The sequence below is a fragment of the Microcaecilia unicolor genome, chromosome 2, assembly GCF_901765095.1.
Source record: "Microcaecilia unicolor chromosome 2, aMicUni1.1, whole genome shotgun sequence".
NCBI classification, from domain to species: domain Eukaryota; kingdom Metazoa; phylum Chordata; class Amphibia; order Gymnophiona; family Siphonopidae; genus Microcaecilia; species Microcaecilia unicolor.
This window is the reverse complement of record NC_044032.1, coordinates 90,333,274-90,354,397: the sequence shown is the minus strand read 5'-3', so window position 1 is coordinate 90,354,397 and position 21,124 is coordinate 90,333,274. Positions and strand designations below refer to the sequence as shown.

Below are 21,124 nucleotides of genomic sequence, written 5' to 3'. Positions count from 1 at the left end.
TGTCTTGAAGCTTCACTCGCGGGACTCTCTCTCCGCTCTGTGGCGGAGGCCCCATCGATCCTCCGGAGGGAGAGCTGGTCAACTGCAGTTCCGGGGGTGGCGTTCTCTGGTTGGGGCTCAGCGTGACGTCCTGCCTGAAAGACGCTGATAGTTCCTCTACACGCCGGCGTCTATCAAGGGGTCCGCTCCCAATCATTCTGTCCCAGGGGTCCGCAAATAACGGTCAATCGGACCACAAGGTAAAGGGGAAGGAAACAGAGAAGCTCGAGCTGCTGCCCTTCCTCGTCTTTTTCGGCATAATTCTTTATTTAGGAAAGAGAGGTCCACAGCGTGTCTAGGTAGTGGCAGCCATCTTGGATCCGAGAACACCCCTTCTTGATACGGACTGCTGCTTTATAATATATTTATAAATGATCTAGAGATGAGAGTAACTAGTGAGGGTAATTAAATTTGCTGACGACACAAAGATATTAGTTGTTAAATCACGAGATAATTGTGAAAAATTACAAGAGGACCTTACGAGATTGGGCATCTAAATGGCAGATGATGTTTAATGTGAGCAAGTGCAAAGTGATGCATGTAGGAAAGAGGAACCCGAATTACAGTTACAAAATGCAAGGTTCCACATTAGGAGTCACCGACCAGGAAAGGGATCGAGACGTCGTCATTGATGATACAATGAAATCTTCTGCTCAGTGTGCGGCAGTGGCTAAGACAGCAAATAGATTGTTAGGTATTATTAGAAATGGACTGGAAAACAAAAATGAGGGCATTATAATGCCTTCGTATTGATCCATGGTGCGATCGCACCTCAAATATTGGTTCAATTCTGGTCGCCGCATCTCAAAAAAGATATAGTGGAATTAGAAAAGGTACAGAGAAGGGCGACGAAAATGATAAAGGGGATGGGAAGATTTCCCTATGAGGAAAGGCTGAAGCGGCTAGGGCTCTTCAGCCAGGAGAAAAGACAGCTGAAGGGAGATATAGGTCTATAAAATAATGAGCGGAGTGGAATGGGTAGACGTGAGTTGCTTGTTTACTCTTTTCAAAAATACTAGGGCTAGGGGGCACGCAATGAAGCTGAAGTAGTACATTTAAAATGAATCAGAGAAACTTTTTCTTCACTCAACGTGTAATTAAACTCTGGAATTTGTTGCCAGAGACTGTAGTAAAAGTAGTTGACTTAGCTGGGTTTAAAAAAAGGTTTGGATGGCTTCCTAAAGGAAAAGTCCATAGACCATTATTAAAATCAACTTGGGGAAAATCCACTGCTTATTTCTAGGAAAAGCAGAATAAATATATTGTACTTTTTTAGGGAACTTGCCAGGTACTTGTTGCCTGGATTGGCCACTGTTAGAAACAGGATGCTGGGATTGATGGACCTTCGGTCTGTCCCATTATGGCAATACTTATGTACTTAAATAAGTTGGGAGAGTTAGAATATATTGTACTAAATGAAATATTTTAGATATAATAGGCATCTGTGAGACCTGGTGGAAGGAGGATAACCAGTGGAACACTTTCATACCAGGGAACAAATTATATCATAGTGATAGGGTGGATTGAATTGGTAGAGGGGTAACTTTGTATGTTAAGGAGGGTCTTGAATCCAAATAGACTGAAAATTCTGCAAGAAACAAAACATCTTGGAATCCCTATGGATTGAAATTCCATGTTTAAAGGAGAAAAGGATAATGATAGAAGTGTACTACCGTCCACCTGGCCAGGATGAACAGATGGATGTAGAAATGTTATCAGAAATTAGGGAGGCTAACAAACTGGGAAACAGTGGTGTAGGTAGGTGGGGCGCCAGGGGAGCAGCCGCTCCCCCAAATGGAATTTTACCGGCACCTATTTATTTTCATGCTGTTGCAGTGAAAATGTGTGCCGGCGGAAGTCTGCTCTCGCTCCCCCCGCGCCGTCAACTTGCATCATCCTGGCTCTGCTTCTGCTGGGGAACACAATAATAATGGGTGATTTCAATTACCCCGATATTGACTGGTTAAATGTAATATCAGGGCATGCTAGGGAGGTAAAATCCCTTGACAAAATCAAGGACTACTTTATAGAAGCTGGTACACAAGCCAACAAAGGAAAGACTATTTGGGGGTATGGTCCAGCTAGTGTATTCATATTAGCACATGCTAACTGAATAATGCAGACCAGGTGGGAGCATTTACCACCCTCCTATGAAGGTACTAAGCGTTCCCATGTTACGTTTTTTGCAAGTCCCGTGCACTAATGGAAAAATTATCACAGGACCTGCAACAAATATATATATATATTTCCTTCTACTTTTAGCAGTATGACATACAAATACATACCAGAAGAGGGCAGCACCACCAGGCCACCAATGGTCACATCAGTAATACCATCACCATTCAAATCCATTTCTCCATGAATTGACTGACCAAAAAATTTCACTTTCTCTCCATCTCCACCTGATGGAATATGCTGTAGGAACATTAGAAGAAAAGAGCTTAATATTTGTATGCATTAGCATTTTATATTTGGCTATGCGTGAATTCATAAATTATCTATAATTTTCAAAAGGGGCAGTGTCCCCTATGCTGATTTATATATTTTCAGCACTTGATATATCTCAAGTATATATCCCTGAGGTGACTGCAGTTTACAGTTTCTATTACTGGTACTGTGCACTGTCCCTAATGGCTCACAATCTAAGTATGGATTGTACATGGGACAATGGAGGGCTAAGGGGGTCTTTTACTAAGCTGTGGTGGCATTTTTAGCTCATGGTAGAAATCAGCTGGCAGTAAAGGCCAAGATGCCCATAGGAATATAATGGGTGTTTCGGCATTCACCGCTAGCTGATTTCTACTGCGGCTTAGTAAATGACTACCTAAGTAACATGCCCCGGGTCACACAGAGCTGCAGAGGGATCTCAACCCATTGCCAACCATCAGGTAGAAGTGAGAATCGAACCCAAGTTCCCCAGGTCCACAACCCGCTGCAGTAACCATTAGGCTATTCCTCCATATATTGTGATCCTTATCTTAGTGAAAGCTGCAGACTAACTTTTCTTTCTACTGGGCACCTATCTAAAAATATGCTTTTTTTTTTTTTTTTTTTTACATAACTAAAGATCAGGAAGAGCCACATTTCCCCTTATTCTTCACCTCCCATACACCAACACATCTTCTGCAAACTCCTTTCAGGGCCCCCCTGCCTCTGAACACAGCTGCAAGTTCATTAGCTATCCCTATTCCAGTAGCCACTACACCCCACTAATGCCAGGCTGCGTCTGCAGCTTCTCTTTTCACCTCCACTATGATACCTAGTCATCACTACCCTCTCTTTCTAACATCTGATGCATCTTGAGGCACCTTCCCCACTTTCAGTAGCTACTGCCACAGTTCCCTGCACCATCGTCTATCTCCTACCACTACTACTTCAAAGAATAACATAGAATTCACAGCTTTCCTGTAAGCCAATGAATCTTTCCCTTATTTTTATTTTCTCAGTTGTACCCCCCATGTTCCCAACTTGCACAAAAGATGGTTTATACTGTTACATAGTGATACAATTTTAAAACCAGGAACTAATACGTAACACATAAAGCAGCACCCATCATTCTGGGAAATTTCCATCAAGTAAAACAGTAAGGCAGTACTTCCCAAACCTGGTCCTGGAGGCACCCCAGTCAGGTTTGTAGGATATCCACAATGCAGCAGACTTTGATCCTGGGGAACTGGGTTCAATTCCCACTGCCGCTCCTTGTGACTCTGGGCAAGTCACTTAACTCTCCATTGCCCCAGGTACAAATAAGTACCTGTATATAATATGTAAACTGCTTTGAATGTGTTTGCAAAAACCACAGAAAGGCAATATATCAAGTCCCCCCCCCCCCCAAGAATATTTCTTTTATTTGCATTTAGAAATATACAAAGAATTTACTTTGAAAAGAAAAACAGAAACAAATTACATGAAGATTGCTACCATTCCAGAACCTGGAAAGGAAATAGAAAAATACCAATGGTCCACACACCTCTGGATTCTATATAGGTTGCCAAAATTTGGGCACAGATCCCAGATCTGTTAATGAGCCATTAACAATCAATAACTGGAATTAACTAGCACTCATTTGGCTTTAAGCGTGGATCTGTCCTGCGCCCTACTTTATAAAACGCGTGCCTAAATTTTACAGCGTGCAACTCAAAAAGGGGTGTGGCCACAGGAGGGGCATGGGTGGGTCAGGAGCATTCTCAGAAATTAAGCATGATGTTATAGAATAGGGTCATGTATGTGCCCAACTGCCATTAGTTGTACACTTGCATTTACAACAGGTTTCAGAAGGTGTATGTGTTGCACCCAAAGTTAGGTATAAGATCCATGCTAAACTAGTATTCTATAAAAGGCACTCTGTGCAGAGAACCCTTTGCAGAATACTAATTCAGCATAGATCTTCCAATGCTAACTTTGGGTGCCATTTATAGAATTCTCCCCACAATGGGGAGTCAAGAACCACAGCCCATAGGAAGATGGCTTTTACCATAGAATAGTCAAAAAAAATAGGAGTATTACAATTTTACTACTTATATTAATAACCTGAAATAACATGAGAGTAGTGGCTTCATAGGGAAACACCTTACCTTCTTTCAACAATCTGACTTGTGAAGGTTAAAAAATTATATGAGTATTTTGAAGGTTCAAAAGATATATGAGCATTTTGAAAGGTAACAATGCATTTACAAGAAAATCTTAATTGGAAAGACCATCCAAAAGGCACTATAGGCAGTCTTAATTTCAGAAATGTTTTCATGCAACAGACAAATATAACAACCACATACACCAAACACAATCATGAAACTAGGCCCATAAAATCACACTCAAATAAAATTAGGCCTAATAGATGATAAAAACCTAGACAAAAAAAAAGCAAAGCCTGTAACTAGAACAATCACAGTCCCCTGAATAGTAATAATACATATTATAAAACTGAGCTCTTGAACTATGATAAGTAAGCAGTCTATACAAGGACATAATACTACAAAAAAGCCTTACATACAGAAAATCACAGCCTATAAGCTAATCATTATGGAGACAATTTTATAATTGATTTGAGTGTTTAGAACAGAATTTTAATGGTCATATAGGAACTTATAAAACTGCCCAGTGTATATACATATAAACAGGAAATAGGAAACAATAAAGCCTATTACTATTAGTACAGAATTAGGGCTGGATTTAAGATTTTGGCACCCATAAGGAAGACCAGACACAGATTCCAGATAGCAGAGGGAATGGGTGCCAGAGATCCCAAAGACCGGCGACTATGAAGGGGAGCAAAGAAAGACCACAGTACTACAGTGGTGTGTCTTTAAAGCAGCTCAAACACCTAGCTCCTCTTTGGCCTGGGTACTCGGCACCTTCACAATCTGGCACCCCACACAGTTGTATAAGTGGCCTATGCCTAAATCTGGGCCTGTAGAGAATACCACAGCACAAGTCTTTGGGAGCATTAAGTCCAGGGACCATGTTTCCCCTGTATTAGAAGAACATCACCAGTGGCCACTAACTTTCTGATTGAAGTTTAAAGGACTTTATGATCCTCAAATTGGAAGCATCACGATATTTGACAGAATATATCTATTAATATAAGTACATAAGTACATAAGTAGTGCCATACTGGGAAAGACCAAAGGTCCATCTAGCCCAGCATCCTGTCACCGACAGTGGCCAATCCAGGTCAAGGGCACCTGGCACGCTCCCCAAACGTAAAAACATTCCAGACAAGTTATACCTAAAAATGAGGAATTTTTCCAGTCCATTTAATAGCGGTCTATGGACTTGTCCTTTAGGAATCTATCTAACCCCTTTTTAAACTCCGTCAAGCTAACCCGCCCGTACCACGTTCTCCGGCAATGAATTCCAGAGTCTAATTACACGTTGGGTGAAGAAAAATTTTCTCCGATTCGTTTTAAATTTACCACACTGTAGCTTCAACTCATGCCCTCTAGTCCTAGTATTTTTGGATAGCGTGAACAGTCGCTTCACATCCACCCGATCCATTCCACTCATTATTTTATACACTTCTATCATATCTCCCCTCAGCCGTCTCTTCTCCAAGCTGAAAAGCCCTAGCCTTCTCAGCCTCTCTTCATAGGAAAGTCGTCCCATCCCCACTATCATTTTCGTCGCCCTTCGCTGTACCTTTTCCAATTCTACTATATCTTTTTTGAGATACGGAGACCAGTACTGAACACAATACTCCAGGTGCGGTCGCACCATGGAGCGATACAACGGCATTATAACATCCGCACACCTGGACTCCATACCCTTCTTAATAACACCCAACATTCTATTCGCTTTCCTAGCCGCAGCAGCACACTGAGCAGAAGGTTTCAGCGTATCATCGACGACGACACCCAGATCCCTTTCTTGATCCGTAACTCCTAACGCGGAACCTTGCAAGACGTAGCTATAATTCGGGTTCCTCTTACCCACATGCATCACTTTGCACTTGTCAACATTGAACTTCATCTGCCACTTGCACGCCCATTCTCCCAGTCTCGCAAGGTCCTCCTGTAATCGTTCACATCCTCCTGCGACTTGACGACCCTGAATAATTTTGTGTCATCGGCGAATTTAATTACCTCACTAGTTATTCCCATCTCTAGGTCATTTATAAATACATTAAAAGCAACGGACCCAGCACAGACCCCTGCGGGACCCCACTAACTACCCTCCTCCACTGAGAATACTGGCCACGCAATCCTACTCTCTGCTTCCTATCTTTCAACCAGTTCTTAATCCATAATAATACCCTACCTCCGATTCCATGACTCTGCAATTTCTTCAGGAGTCTTTCGTGCGGCACTTTGTCAAACGCCTTCTGAAAATCCAGATATACAATATCAACCGGCTCCCCATTGTCCACATGTTTGCTTACCCCCTCAAAAAATGCATTAGATTGGTGAGGCAAGACTTCCCTTCACTAAATCCGTGCTGACTTTGTCTCATCAGTCCATGTTTTTGTATATGCTCTGCAATTTTATTCTTAATAATAGCCTCCACCATCTTGCCCGGCACCGACGTCAGACTCACCGGTCTATAATTTCCCGGATCTCCTCTGGAACCTTTCTTAAAATCGGAGTAACATTGGCTACCCTCCAGTCTTCCGGTATTACACTCGATTTTAGGGACAGATTGCATATTTCTAACAGTAGCTCCGCAAGTTCATTTTTTAGTTCTATTAATACTCTGGGATGAATACCATCAGGTCCCGGTGATTTACTACTCTTCAGCTTGCTGAACTGACCCATTACATCCTCCAAGGTTACAGAGAATTTGTTTAGTTTCTCCGACTCCCCCGCTTCAAATATTCTTTCCGGCACCGGTGTCCCCCCCAAATCCTCCTCGGTGAAGACCGAAGCAAAGAATTCATTTAATTTCTCCGCTACGGCTTTGTCCTCCTTGATCGCCCCTTAACACCATTTTCGTCCAGCGGCCCAACCGACTCTTTGGCCGGTTTCCTGCTTTTAATGTATCTAAAAAAGTTTTTACTATGTATTTTTGCTTCCAACGCTAATTTCTTCTCAAAGTCCTTTTTTGCCCTCCTTATCTCCGCTTTGCATTTGGCTTGGCATTCCTTATGATCTATCCTGTTACTTTCAGTTGGTTCTCTTCTCCACTTTCTGAAGGATTGTTTTTTGGCTCTAATGATTTCCTTTATCTTACTGTTTAGCCACGCCGGCTGACGTTTAGTCTTTTTTCCCTTTTTCCTAATACGTGGAATATATTTGTCCTGAACCTCCAGGATGGTGTTTTTAAACAGCATCCACGCCTGATGCAAGTTTTTTACTCTGCAAGCTGCTCCTTTCAGTCTTTTTTCACCATTTTTCTCATTTTGTCGTAATCACCTTTTCTATAGTTAAACGCTAGCGTACTTGATTTCCTAGTTTCACTTCCTTCAATGCCAATATCAAAACCGATCATATTATGATCACTGTTATCAAGCGGCCCTCGTATCGTTACCCCCTGCACTAGATCATGAGCACCACTAAGGACTAAGTCTAGTATTTTTCCTTCTCTTGTCGGCTCCTGAACTAGCTGTTCCATGAAGCTGTCCTTGATTTCATCAAGAAATCTTATGTCCCTTGCGTGTACAGATGTTACATTACCCCAGTCTATATGCGGGTAATTGAAATCCCCCATTATTATTGTGTTGCCCAGTTTGTTTGCGTCCCTGATTTCCTTTAACATTTCCGCATCCGTCTGTTCGTCCTGGCCAGGCGGACGGTAGTACACTCCTATCACTATCCTTTTCCCCTTGCACATGGAATTTCAATCCACAGTGATTCCAAGGAGTGTTTTGCTTCCTGCAGAATTTTCAATCTATTTGATTCAAGGCTCTCGTTAATATACAATGCTACCCCTCCACCAATCCGATTCACCCTATCACTACGATATAATTTGTACCCCGGTATGACAGTGTCCCACTGGTTATCCTCCTTCCACCAGGTCTCAGAGATGCCTATTATATCTAATTTTTCATTTAGTGCAATATATTCTAACTCCCCCATCTTATTTCTTAGGCTCCTGGCATTCGCATATAGACATTTCAAACTATGTTTGTTGTTCCTAAGTACATCATGCTTAGTACTTGACAGTATTAATTGGCAATATGTGCCTCCGGTACTCTCACCTCGGCTCAAGATCTCTCTATTATGTATTTAAGTCCAAAGGAAGTGAGCACACAAGCCATCATGAAAAATCATTTTCATACGTGACCCTATCTCTTTGAAATTCGCTATCAGTCCTTTAAAGAAAAAACAAAACACAGAGCTATGCCTGGGGTCTTAGGAAAAAGGCAAACAATGGATAGAGAGAGTCCAAAAGTTTATTGGCCAATGGTAAACCTGACCTAATGAAAGACCCAACACGGGCTGTGTTCCTCGGCTAACGAGCCTTCCTTAAGTTTTGATGCCAAGATTTACATCCATTGTGATGATACACAGCCCTCAGTGGACCATTCGTTTTTTTCTGTTTTTCCTTTTTTCATAACCTGCCGTTTTTATCTTTTTCCTTTTAAGCATTACTGCTGAATTTGTTTTGGTTTTGCTTCCTAATATTTCATCACGCTTATAACTACGTTAGATCTTCTTTTTCTCTGCAGCTATACCCGTGGAGGTGCACTTTTAACTTTTTATCACTATACATCGGTAGCGCTACTACTTCCATTATAATAGCACTCTATATAATTACATCACATCATGGTCGTGCTTTTAACTTCACTTATATTGCTTCAATGGGAGAAATGTCATGGCTCTCAGCATATTTCACTCATGCAGGCTGTTTCTAATTCACTACGCTTATCATACCTTATTTTCAGTAGTATTCTGATCAGTGAAACACACATTGGGTGTAGTATAATCTTTTCATTATCCCACGCATAGCTTTCATGTGCATGATAACATTGAGCTCATTTTCAAAACAGAAAAATGTCCAAAAAGTGGCATAAAGCAGCATTTGGACGTTTTACTCACAAAATCATCCAAATCAGTATTTTAGAAACCAATTTTTAGATGTTTTTATTTTAAGTCCATCAGAAATGCCCCCAAATCTCAAGGGGGTGTATCAGGGGTGCGTTCAGGGCGGGACTTGGGCATTCCTGAGACTTGGACATTTTTCAGCCATAATGGAACAAAACAAAAACGTCCAGAACTAAAACTAAGACGTTTTGAGCTAGACCTGTTTTTATAATGAATAAGGCACAAAAAGGTGCCCTAAATAACCAGATGACCACTGGAGGGAATCAGAGATGACCTCCCCATACTTCCCCAGTGGTCACTAACTTCCTCCCACCCCCCAAAAATGTGCTGAAAAACATTACTTGCCAGCCTCTGTGCCAGCCTGATGTTATACTCAGGTCCATTAGAACAGCACGCAGGTCCCTGGAGTAGTCTAGTGGTGGGTGCAGTGCACTGGAGACAGATGGACCCAGGGTTCTATCTACCTGTTACACTTGTGGAGGAAACTGTGAGCCCTCTAAAACTCACCAGAAACCCACTGTACCCACATATAGGTGCCCCATTCACCCGACAGGGCTATGGTAGTGGTGTACATTTGGGAGTAGTGGGTTTGGGGGGGCTCAGCAGACAAGTTAAGGGAGCAATGGTCAGATGTGTACCTGGGAGCATTTTATGAAGTCTACTACAGTGCCCCCTAGGGTGCCCTATTGCATTCCTGGGATGTCAGGGGGACCACTGTACTAAAAATACTGGCTCCTCCTACATCCCAATGGCTTGATTTTGTGTGTTTTGCACTTGGACATTTTTTTTTTTTTAAATGGACCAAAAAATAAAACATCCAAATCACAAAACCTTCTATTTTTGAAAACAAAAGACGTTTTTCTTTTTTGAAAATGACCTTCTTTGCTATTCAGACGTTCTGCAAAACATCCAAAGTTGGACTTAGACGTCATATCGAAAATGCCCCTCCACATCACCTTAATTTTTAATAGCACATTACAATTCAGTTACCACTCATCTCTTTGTACTACACGTACCTCATCACACACATCATGTGGTATATTGAAACTTTATTAATATATTGAGGTAAATTGTTTATTGTCTTAGCATCTGTAATGTGTATTTTCATTTTAGTGACATCATCACTTCAAGAGTCCTTTTGTTCTAGAAGTTTTATGATTCTGTGAAGTTGATTAATTTGAACTATTTTCAGTATGTGCTTTAGATTATTATCCAGTATTCTCTAACATTTTTATACAGTTATCCTTTTATATATTATGCTATATATTTATTTTTTTATACTTTTATGTTGTAGACCCTCGAGGACAGCTCTTTAGCTGAAACACGGACTGTGTTGGGTCTTTTCTTTCAGGTTTACCATTGGCCAATATAATTTTGAACGCTCTCTATCCATGGTTTGTCTTGGTCATTTGACACATTCCCACTTCCACCTTTGCTTTGTTTTTTTTTACTTTTCCTGTAGGTGCGTGGACCCCACCTGCTCTTTCTCTGTTTGTTTTAGTAAAAATGCAACTGTTGCTTTTTGAGCAGGCTTTTCCCTAGTGAAGATAGTGAGGGTTAGTTATAGAGTGCTTAATATCATCTTGAGTTTTAGGGGATGTTTCAATTGTGTAGTTCATAGTTGCTTGTATGTAGAAAATGTAATATATTGGGAAAATTATATAACATGGCACCAAGAAATAAGCGCCACAACAGGGTGCACTTAGCACTAATTTTATAACAGTACTTAGGAATGACTAAGCTTTTAAGGAATACTAATGCAAAACCGCATTAGCACACCTAAATTTGGGTGTGCACACTTACAACTGAAACCAGTGGTTTTGACTCTAGGCAAACTTTGCATCTTGGTTTTGACTGGGACCAAAGCCAAAACCAAAAATGCTGTGCCTGCAACCCCCCTCCAACTGAAAGATACGCCCCCATCCCCTGGTGGAAGATGGGCCTCTCCGGGCTATCGCCACGACCCTCCAGGCCCCTCTGATCATTAGTAGGCCTTCCTCAGGCCTACCTTAAACCCTGGTGGTCTAGTGGCCTCTTCGGGGACAGAAAAGAACCCCATTCTTTCCTGCCCAGTGACTCTGCTACTTTAAAATGACTGCCGAGATTGCCATATTGAGATTGCTATTTCTATGCCAATGCCAATCTCAATCGCAAAATGGATGCTGGGACCTCCTGGTGCAAGTTGTACTATAGCTGAAAAAATAAGCTGGGGGTCATTTTACTGCCCAGGAGCATCAGGCCTCAAAGATCACATCTTAAAAAGTCTGTTGGAGCTGTCCTCCACCAACCATCACCCCAATCATGACCCCAGATGACTATCCCCAGAAGCCCCTCCTCCAATCCTTGTGGGCTTACCGGCACTCTTATGATCCCTAATCACTCCTAACTTTACTACTACTACTTATCATTTCTATAGCGCTACTAGATGTATGCAGCGCTGTACACTTGAACATGAAGAGACAATCCTTGCTCGACAGCGCTTACAATCTAATTAGGACAGATAAACAGGACAAATAACAGATAAGGGAACTTCTAAGGTGGGGATGATAAAATAAGGGTACTGAACAAGTGAGTAAGGGAGTTAAAAGCAGCATCAAAAAGGTGGGCTTTTAGCCTAGATTTGAAAATGGCCAGAGATGGAGCTTGACGGACTGGCTCAGGAAGTTTATTCCAGGCATATGGTGCAGAAAGATAAGAGTTAGCAGTGGAGGAGAAGGGTGCAGATAACAGAGATTTACCCAGTAAACGCTGTTCCCGGGGAGGAGTGTAATGAGAGATGAGAGTGGAGAGGTACTGAGGAGCTGCAGAGTGAATGCACTTATAAGTCAATAAGAGGAGTTTGAACTGTATGCGGAAACGGATAGGGAACCAGTGACGTGACTTGAGGAGAGGGCTAATATGAGCATAGCGACACTGGCGGAATATAAGTCGTGCGGCAGAATTTTGAACAGATTAAAGGGGAGAGAGGTGGCTGAGTGGGAGACGTGTGAGAAGCAAGTTGAAATAGTCCAAGCGAGAGGTGATAAGAGTGTGGATAAGGGTGGGTTCTGGTAGTGTGCTCAGAAAGGAAAGGGCAAAGTTTGCTGATGTTGTAGAGAAAGAAACAACAGGTTTTAGCAGTTTGCTGAATATGTTCAGAGAAGGAAAGAGAGGAGTCGAAGATGACCCCAAGATTATGAGCTGATGAGACAGGGAGGATGAGAGTGTTATCCACAGAAATAGAGAATGGGGGGAAGAGGAGACGTTGGTTTAGCAGGAAAGATAAGAAGCTCAGTCTTGGTCATGTTTAGTTTCAGATAGCGGTGAGACATCCAGGCGGCAATGTCAGACAGGCAGGCTGATACTTTGGCCTGAATTCCTGCTGAGATTTCTGGTGTGGAGAGGTAGATCTGGGAGTCATCAGCATAAAGGTGGTACTGAAAACCATGGGATGAGATCAGAGTACCAAGGGAAGAAGTACAGATGGAGAAAAGAAGAGGTCCCATGACAGATCCCTGAGGTACACCAACAGACAGTGGGACAGAAGTGGAGGAGGATCTATCAGAGTATACACTAAAGGTATGATGGGAGAGATAAGAAGAAAACCAGGAAAGAACAAAGCCCTGAAATCCAAGTGAGGACAGCGTATCAAGGAGTAGGCTGTGATCAACAGTGTCAAAAGCAGCAGATAGATCGAGAAGGATGAGGCCATTGGACACTTTAGCAAGTGCTGTTACAGTAGAATGAAGGGGGCGAAAGCCAGATTGAAGTGGATCAAGAATAGCTTGAGAGGAAAGAAAGTCAAGACAATGGCAGTGAACAGCATATGTTCAAGTATATTGGATAGGAAAGGGAGGAGGGAGATGGGTCGATAGTTGGAAGGACAGGTAGGGTCCAATGAAGGTTTTTTAAGGAGTGGTGTGACTATGGCATGTTTGAAGGCATCAGGAACAGTAGCAGTGAACAGTGAAAGATTGAGGATGAGACAGATAAAAGGGATGACAGCAGGAGAAATAGTGTTAAGTAGATGGGTGGGAATAGGATCAGAGGAACAGGTAGTTAGTTTCAAGGCGGAAATAAGATGTGTAGTTTCCTCTTCACTGATTTCAGAAAAGGAGGCAGGGGTTGGAGGGTTGAGAGAATGGACTAAGGGAAGGAGAGGTGGAGGTGACCTGGTTGAGAATTCAAGTTTAATCTTGTGAACCTTATCATGAAAATATTCAGCCAGAGTCTGGGGAGAAAGTGAAGAGGGACTTGGTGGAGAAGGCACTTTGAGGAGAGAGTTCAGTGTGACAAAGAGACGTCGAGGGTTTGAGCCAAGAGAATTTGTCAACTGGATGTAATAATCCTGTTTGGCAAGTAAAAGAGCAGACTGGAAGGAGGTCAGCGAGAATTTGAAAAATATGAAGTCAGCATGGGCACGGGATTGCAGCCAAAGGCGTTCGGCAGAGCGGGCATAGGAACGTAGGTAGCGGATTCTACAGGTCAGCCAAGGCTAGGGTCTGGAACGCTTTACAGGACGGGGAATGGGAGGAGCAAAAGTATCCAGAGCAGAGGAGAGAATAGTATTATAGGAAGAGACAGCCTCATTGACAGGCTTGGATAGCATAGTGGTAGAGAAGAGATTTGAAACACTGGAGGACAGAGTAGAAGGGTCAACAGCCTGAAGATTTCTAAATGTATTGGTTAAGATTGGACAGGACTGGGGAGGAGGGTGAAAGTTATCAGATGATGGTCAGAGAGGGGAAGAGCTGAGGCACAGAAGCTGGTGAGTGAGCAGTTTGAGAAGAGGACAAGATCAAGACAGTGGCCATTCTGGTGAGTGGGGGTAGTGGAGCACAGTTGAAGATTGAAAGAGGATGTTAAAGCGAGAAACTGAGAAGCATAAGAGTCAGAGGGATCAATAGCATGAATGTTAAAATCCCCAAGAATGAGGGAAGGAGACGAAGGTTCAAGAAAGAAGGAAAGCCAGGCGTCAAAGTCAGTGAGAAAGGAAGGGACTTATCAGGAGGTCGATAAATGACTGCTACTCGGAGAGGCAGATGAGTGAATAGATGAATGGAGTGGACTTCGAAAGAAGAAAAGCAGTGAGACTGAGGTGGAAGAAGATGTTGAAATCTACAAGAGGATGAAAGTAGTAGACTGACACCACCTCCGCGGCCAACCGGGCGAGGAGTATGGGAGAAAAGATAACCTCCGTGGCATAGGGCCGCGACTGAAGCAGAGTCTTCAGGGCAAAGCCAAGTTTCAGTTAGGGCAAGCAGATGGAGAGAATGAGAGATAAACAGGTCATGGATGTAGGAAAGTTCAGACAGAGCGGGCATTACCCGGAGCACAAGAGAAAGGCAGGCAAGAAGGGGGGAGGAGAGGAACAGAAATTAGATTGAAGACATCACGGTGTGACCTGCACAAATAGGATGAGAGCTGATGTGGAGGACCAGGATTGGGATTGATGTCCCCAGCGGAGAGCAGGAGAAGGAGCAAGAGAGTTCAGAGAACAGTAGGAGAAGTATGACAACAGCGACGAAGGCGAGATGTATTCAGATAGAAAGGAGATGGATGAACGGAAGGAAGGAAATGGTTAAGGTTGAGAGCTGAGAAGAAGGAAGAGGACAAAAGAGATGATGAGATGATGAAAGCAGAGGGTGGGCAATGTGTTTGTGCAGTGTACGGTGGTTTCAGATGGAGAAATAGATTAGGAAGGGACAGTACCAAGAAGAGAAAGTGTACTGGAGCCATAACTAGTAACTGGGAGAAAATTTAAATGTAAAGAGAAAGGCACCTAGAGCAGAGGCCCTGAGTGGACCTGGGAGTCACCCCGGAGAAGGCTGTGAGAATACAGTGGGGGAAATAAGTATTTGATCCCTTGCTGATTTTGTAAGTTTGCCCACTGACAAAGACATGAGCAGCCCATAATTGAAGGGTAGGTTATTGGTAACAGTGAGAGATAGCACATCACAAATTAAATCCGGAAAATCACATTGTGGAAAGTATATGAATTTATTTGCATTCTGCAGAGGGAAATAAGTATTTGATCCCCCACCAACCAGTAAGAGATCTGGCCCCTACAGACCAGGTAGATGCTCCAAATCATCTCGTTACCTGCATGACAGACAGCTGTCGGCAATGGTCACCTGTATGAAAGACACCTGTCCACAGACTCAGTGAATCAGTCAGACTCTAACCTCTACAAAATGGCCAAGAGCAAGGAGCTGTCTAAGGATGTCAGGGACAAGATCATACACCTGCACAAGGCTGGAATGGGCTACAAAACCATCAGTAAGATGCTGGGCGAGAAGGAGACAACTGTTGGTGCCATAGTAAGAAAATGGAAGAAGTACAAAATGACAGTCAATCGACAAAGATCTGGGGCTCCACGCAAAATCTCACCTCGTGGGGTATCCTTGATCATGAGGAAGGTTAGAAATCAGCCTACAACTACAAGGGGGGAACTTGTCAATGATCTCAAGGCAGCTGGGACCACTGTCACCACGAAAACCATTGGTAACACATTACGACATAACGGATTGCAATCCTGCAGTGCCCGCAAGGTCCCCCTGCTCCGGAAGGCACATGTGACGGCCCGTCTGAAGTTTGCCAGTGAACACCTGGATGATGCCGAGAGTGATTGGGAGAAGGTGCTGTGGTCAGATGAGACAAAAATTGAGCTCTTTGGCATGAACTCAACTCGCCGTGTTTGGAGGAAGAGAAATGCTGCCTATGACCCAAAGAACACCGTCCCCACTGTCAAGCATGGAGGTGGAAATGTTATGTTTTGGGGGTGTTTCTCTGCTAAGGGCACAGGACTACTTCACCGCATCAATGGGAGAATGGATGGGGCCATGTACCGTACAATTCTGAGTGACAACCTCCTTCCCTCCGCCAGGGCCTTAAAAATGGGTCGTGGCTGGGTCTTCCAGCACGACAATGACCCAAAACATACAGCCAAAGCAACAAAGGAGTGGCTCAGGAAGAAGCACATTAGGGTCATGGAGTGGCCTAGCCAGTCACCAGACCTTAATCCCATTGAAAACTTATGGAGGGAGCTGAAGATGCGAGTTGCCAAGCGACAGCCCAGAACTCTTAATGATTTAGAGATGATCTGCAAAGAGGAGTGGACCAAAATTTCTCCTGACATGTGTGCAAACCTCATCATCAACTACAGAAGACGTCTGACCGCTGTGCTTGCCAACAAGGGTTTTGCCACCAAGTATTAGGTCTTGTTTGCCAGAGGGATTAAATACTTATTTCCCTCTGCAGAATGCAAATAAATTCATATACTTTCCACAATGTGATTTTCCGGATTTAATTTGTGATGTGCTATCTCTCACTGTTACCAATAACCTACCCTTCAATTATGGGCTGCTCATGTCTTTGTCAGTGGGCAAACTTACAAAATCAGCAAGGGATCAAATACTTATTTCCCCCACTGTATGCAGATGAGCTGCAAGTCTTCCACAGCACCTGAAAGGCAGCCGGTGGGAGAGCTGGGCACCTCTCAGCCAAGGAAATGCTTACCAGGGGATAGGCCAAAGCCAGCATTCCTCCCCCTGAGGGTCACCTGACCTTAGCGGCACTTACTAGTGGCATCAGTCAATATGGCACCCATAGCGGAAGTCTCATGGTACTACCACTAGGGACATATCAAATTAGACCAGATGGGGACTTTCAATTTGGGGACAGCAGCAATTCCATGTGGGGGAGGCCCTGACTTAAGAGGTCATATCCAGTTGGGGGACACAGGCAAATGAGGGGTCTTGATATGGAGGGAGTATTGATATGGGGGGCCTGCACTGTAAGGGTAGCTGACAGATGGGGGTCTTTAGAAGGGGGTTCTATGACTGAAGGGGTACTTTACTTCCTCTATGACAGCCCCTTAAAAATGCTCAAGGGTCAGTAGAATAACGATGCTTGCATGGTGGCTCGCAAGCAGTGCTATTCATTAACCTGCAGTATTGGGCTACTGCCAGTTCACAACTCCCATGGTAAATCAAAAGCAGGAAACTTTCCCCTAAATCTGGGGAAAAAAAAACAATGCTTTCCTTTTGTTTTATATATTTAACATTTTTCTTTCAGCAGCACTACAGTGCTATAAATCAAAGTCTGTTTTACTTGGAACAGTGCTAAATTGGTTTAATGGCTTTCTTAAAATGAGAGCTTAACAAGTTAAAATGGCAGCTTCCATCTCCTCTTCCTGGGCCCCAACACGTGCAGTGCCACAGGGATCTCTACTATCATCGATCCTATTTAATATCCTAATGGCACCTCTTGGAAGGAAACTTGAGTCTAGTGGCTTCAGGTCATTCATATATGCTGATGATGTCATGATTTATACCCCTTTTATAGGAAAAAACAATGGCACCAAAGATAAGATCCAACTAGGGCTAGACGGGTTGGAAATGTGGGCCTCAAATTTCAGAGGAAAAGACAAAATTTTGATAATGTCTATTCCCCACTATCCCAACCGAATTTATGGTAACTAACTGAAGATATTCACTTGAAAAAAGCCTAAAAATACTAGGAGTCATAATAGACCAACACTTAACAGTTGACCAACAGACAACAGCAATAATAACAAAGGTGTTTAGAACACTTTGGAAACTAAGAAGAATTAGAAATTTATTTTACAGTTAAGCTAATTTATAGCCCGCTCATACCAAATAAATAGTTCATAGCGGGTCATAGACAAGATCATTCCGCCTTTTGGTGCAATCCCTGATTCTGTCCCAAACTGACTACTGCAACAGAGTCTATGCAGGATGCAAAGAATCAGGCTTTAAAAAACTACAAACCTCCCAAAATACTGCAGCACGTCTAATCTTCAAAACTACATGCTACCAACTTGCGACTCCTTTATTACAAGCACTATACTGGCTCCCAGTGAAAGAGAGAATCCAGTTCAAAATCATAGCCATGGTCTTCCAAATACTATTTGGAATGGCCCCCGACTATATGTGCCCTCTAATAAATCTACCATTACGAAACGCCATGATGGTAACCAGAAATTATCTACTACTCCATCTGCCAGTTGAACATGATTTAAAGTACAAGTCCATATATGCAATAGGTTTTCCTTTCCTTGCATCCAAGTAGTGGGATTACGTACCACTAGCAATAATATGGACCACTAACTACCTACTATTTCAAAAAGATCTAAAATCACATCTTTTTAAAAAATTTCTTACAGATAAGTTAACTCTCCCAATACTCGTATCAACAAATATAGAGACACACGTATCAGGGAAGAGACTGCAAAGACAAAGGCTAATATTAAACTTTTATATGATATACAAGTTGAAATTTTCAATAGCACCGTGTGTTGCATAATATGTTCAAAACGTGCTCAATTGCTATCTTTACAAAATTAGATAAGTATAGAACATTGGACATGCTCTAAGTGTTCAAATTATTTGGCTCTGTTGATCAGGTAAACTGTGTATTGTAACTCATTTATATGTACCATCTCTGTTAGTCAAGTCACACTGACCCAAATTTTCATTTGGATAATGAGGTATTCTGACATGTGAGACAGTTGGTTGAGATTTATGAATTAGGCACAAAGGGGCCTGCTTTTTTTTTTGTTCCTAATATTTCACCTTTAAATGCTAAATAGTAGTAATAGTACTTACAAAAACCCTTGGTTTTTTGAAATTAGTTACTCAGCTTAGGGCCTAGAAGCCACATGTGGCACTACAGATAAGATGACTGCTCCTCAGTATTAGGGGAGAGATCCATGCAGTCTTCATGTTCTTTCTTTTGTGTGTGTGTGTGTGAGGGGGGGGGGGGGGGCGCATTACTACTAATTCGATCTTGGCTCCACATTCCAGTAAGGTCAAACTCTTCTGATTTCCCTCTTTAGGGGCTTGCCGATTATGTACAGAAATAAAGTCATTTCATCTGCTAGATTATATATTAGAGGCTTCTGTAGGAAATGAGCCCATCCTTAATTAAGGAGTCAACTGCAGAGGGATTCAACCTTCCCTATTATATATTCATAACACATCTTTTCATTATTGGGCCTTTTCTCTTGTATGACCACTCTATACGAACAAGTTAAGACTAGATATTCAGAAGCTGATACTCAACAAATTTGTCCAAGCAACTTCAGATGTCACCTGAACAAATTTGAAAATCCACCTCTGCTGACTGATTACTTACTTGTTGGTTAGAAAAAGAAAATTGGCTGCCGCCAAAGATATGGAGTTTGAGGTGTGGCATGGTCAGAGTTTTGCTGATAACACTGGTGTCAAGTTAAACCTAACTGCCCAAACAGTGGGCCCAAAATTAAGCAGACAGCTTTGTCCGGTTAACTTGTCTGGATATTCAGCCAGCACCATTTTAAGCTAAATATCTGAATAAAGTTACCTGAACAAAGCTGTCTAGTTAACTTTACCAGGATATGCTTGGTTAAATATCAGCATTATTCTCTTATAGCATGCTAATGCCAGCTCAAAACTAACATGTTTAAGTAAGCTGTAATTTCATAGCACTTCTAAAACAAATCCACACAGATTTATTGAAATTTATACGTCAATTAAAAATAACTAAATGTCACACATGGGCATATTGTTTCCTTATGGTTTTTGCCATTTCTATGATAACAGTATATTGGTTCTAGAGGGGCTGCAATCAAAACACATATGTCAAACAAAATCAAATATCATACCTGAGCATACTGTTTCCTTATGGTTTTTCCATTTCCATGATAAATATACACTGCACCACGATGGTCACCCTCTAGAGGGGCTCCTATAACAACATCGTTAAATCCATCAAGGTTGAGATCCTTCACTGAAGCAATAGCTGTCCCAAATCGAGCCCCACAAGGTTCATGTTTATTCTCATTTCTGCAGGCACTATTCTTTTGTGACGAACAGCATGTTTGCTTTATTGGTTCAAGGCTCATCTGATAGACAAAATGTGACTGTGAAATGATAAAGAGAAATTAGTTCTTGAACTTTAAAGAAATGCATGAATAGAAAAGGAGAGTCTTACTCAGACAAATTTCCACTTTTCTGAAAATCTGAGAGAGAAAATCACATTAGATATGTGTATTCATTTTAAGTAACGTGGAAATGTCTATGACAAAAATACCTGAAATCTTGGGGGGTTTTCAGTCATAAATAGTGTGCACCATTCATAAAGAGTATGCACTATTTGTGAAATGTTTGCATTCTTTTCAAATAGTGAACACTAAATAGTCTGTATTCTTTGTGAATAGTCACACTCATCAAAATGAACACACCATTAAGAAATAGTGTGTACTCTTTACAACAGAATGCAATATTCATGTAGAGTGTGCTTTATAAATAGGGTGCACGCTATTGGCAAATAATGCACACTCTTCACAGACAGTGCATACTAAACCTGGTGGTTTGTGTGTTGGGTCTGTGAGTGCTTTCTGGGAACTGTGGGACCACTGGGAGTGTGGCTCCAGTAACCTAAAAATCATTGGGGACAATTTGAGAGCAGGAGACTCGCCCAGAGGCAGTTGTGACCCAGTCGGTGGGAGAAGGGTGCTAGTGCTGATGTTACTTCCTGTTCAAGGGCAGAGAGAGAAGGAACTGGCGGAGCCGACAGCCACGTGGCTGTTCCCAGCACCCCAGGAGGTAAGAACAATGCACCCGGGG

At 42.4% G+C, this 21,124-nt stretch overlaps 1 protein-coding gene across 1 annotated transcript in view; it reads right to left on the bottom strand.

Moving 5' to 3' along the window:
* ITGA1 (integrin subunit alpha 1) overlaps window positions 1-21,124 on the bottom strand; it is a 409,880-nt gene that overhangs the window by 88,416 nt on the left and 300,340 nt on the right. Inside the window, 3 exon segments of the mRNA XM_030193116.1 lie at window positions 2,325-2,346; window positions 2,349-2,454; window positions 20,161-20,418. Coding sequence (XP_030048976.1) covers window positions 2,325-2,346; window positions 2,349-2,454; window positions 20,161-20,418 — 386 coding nt within the window.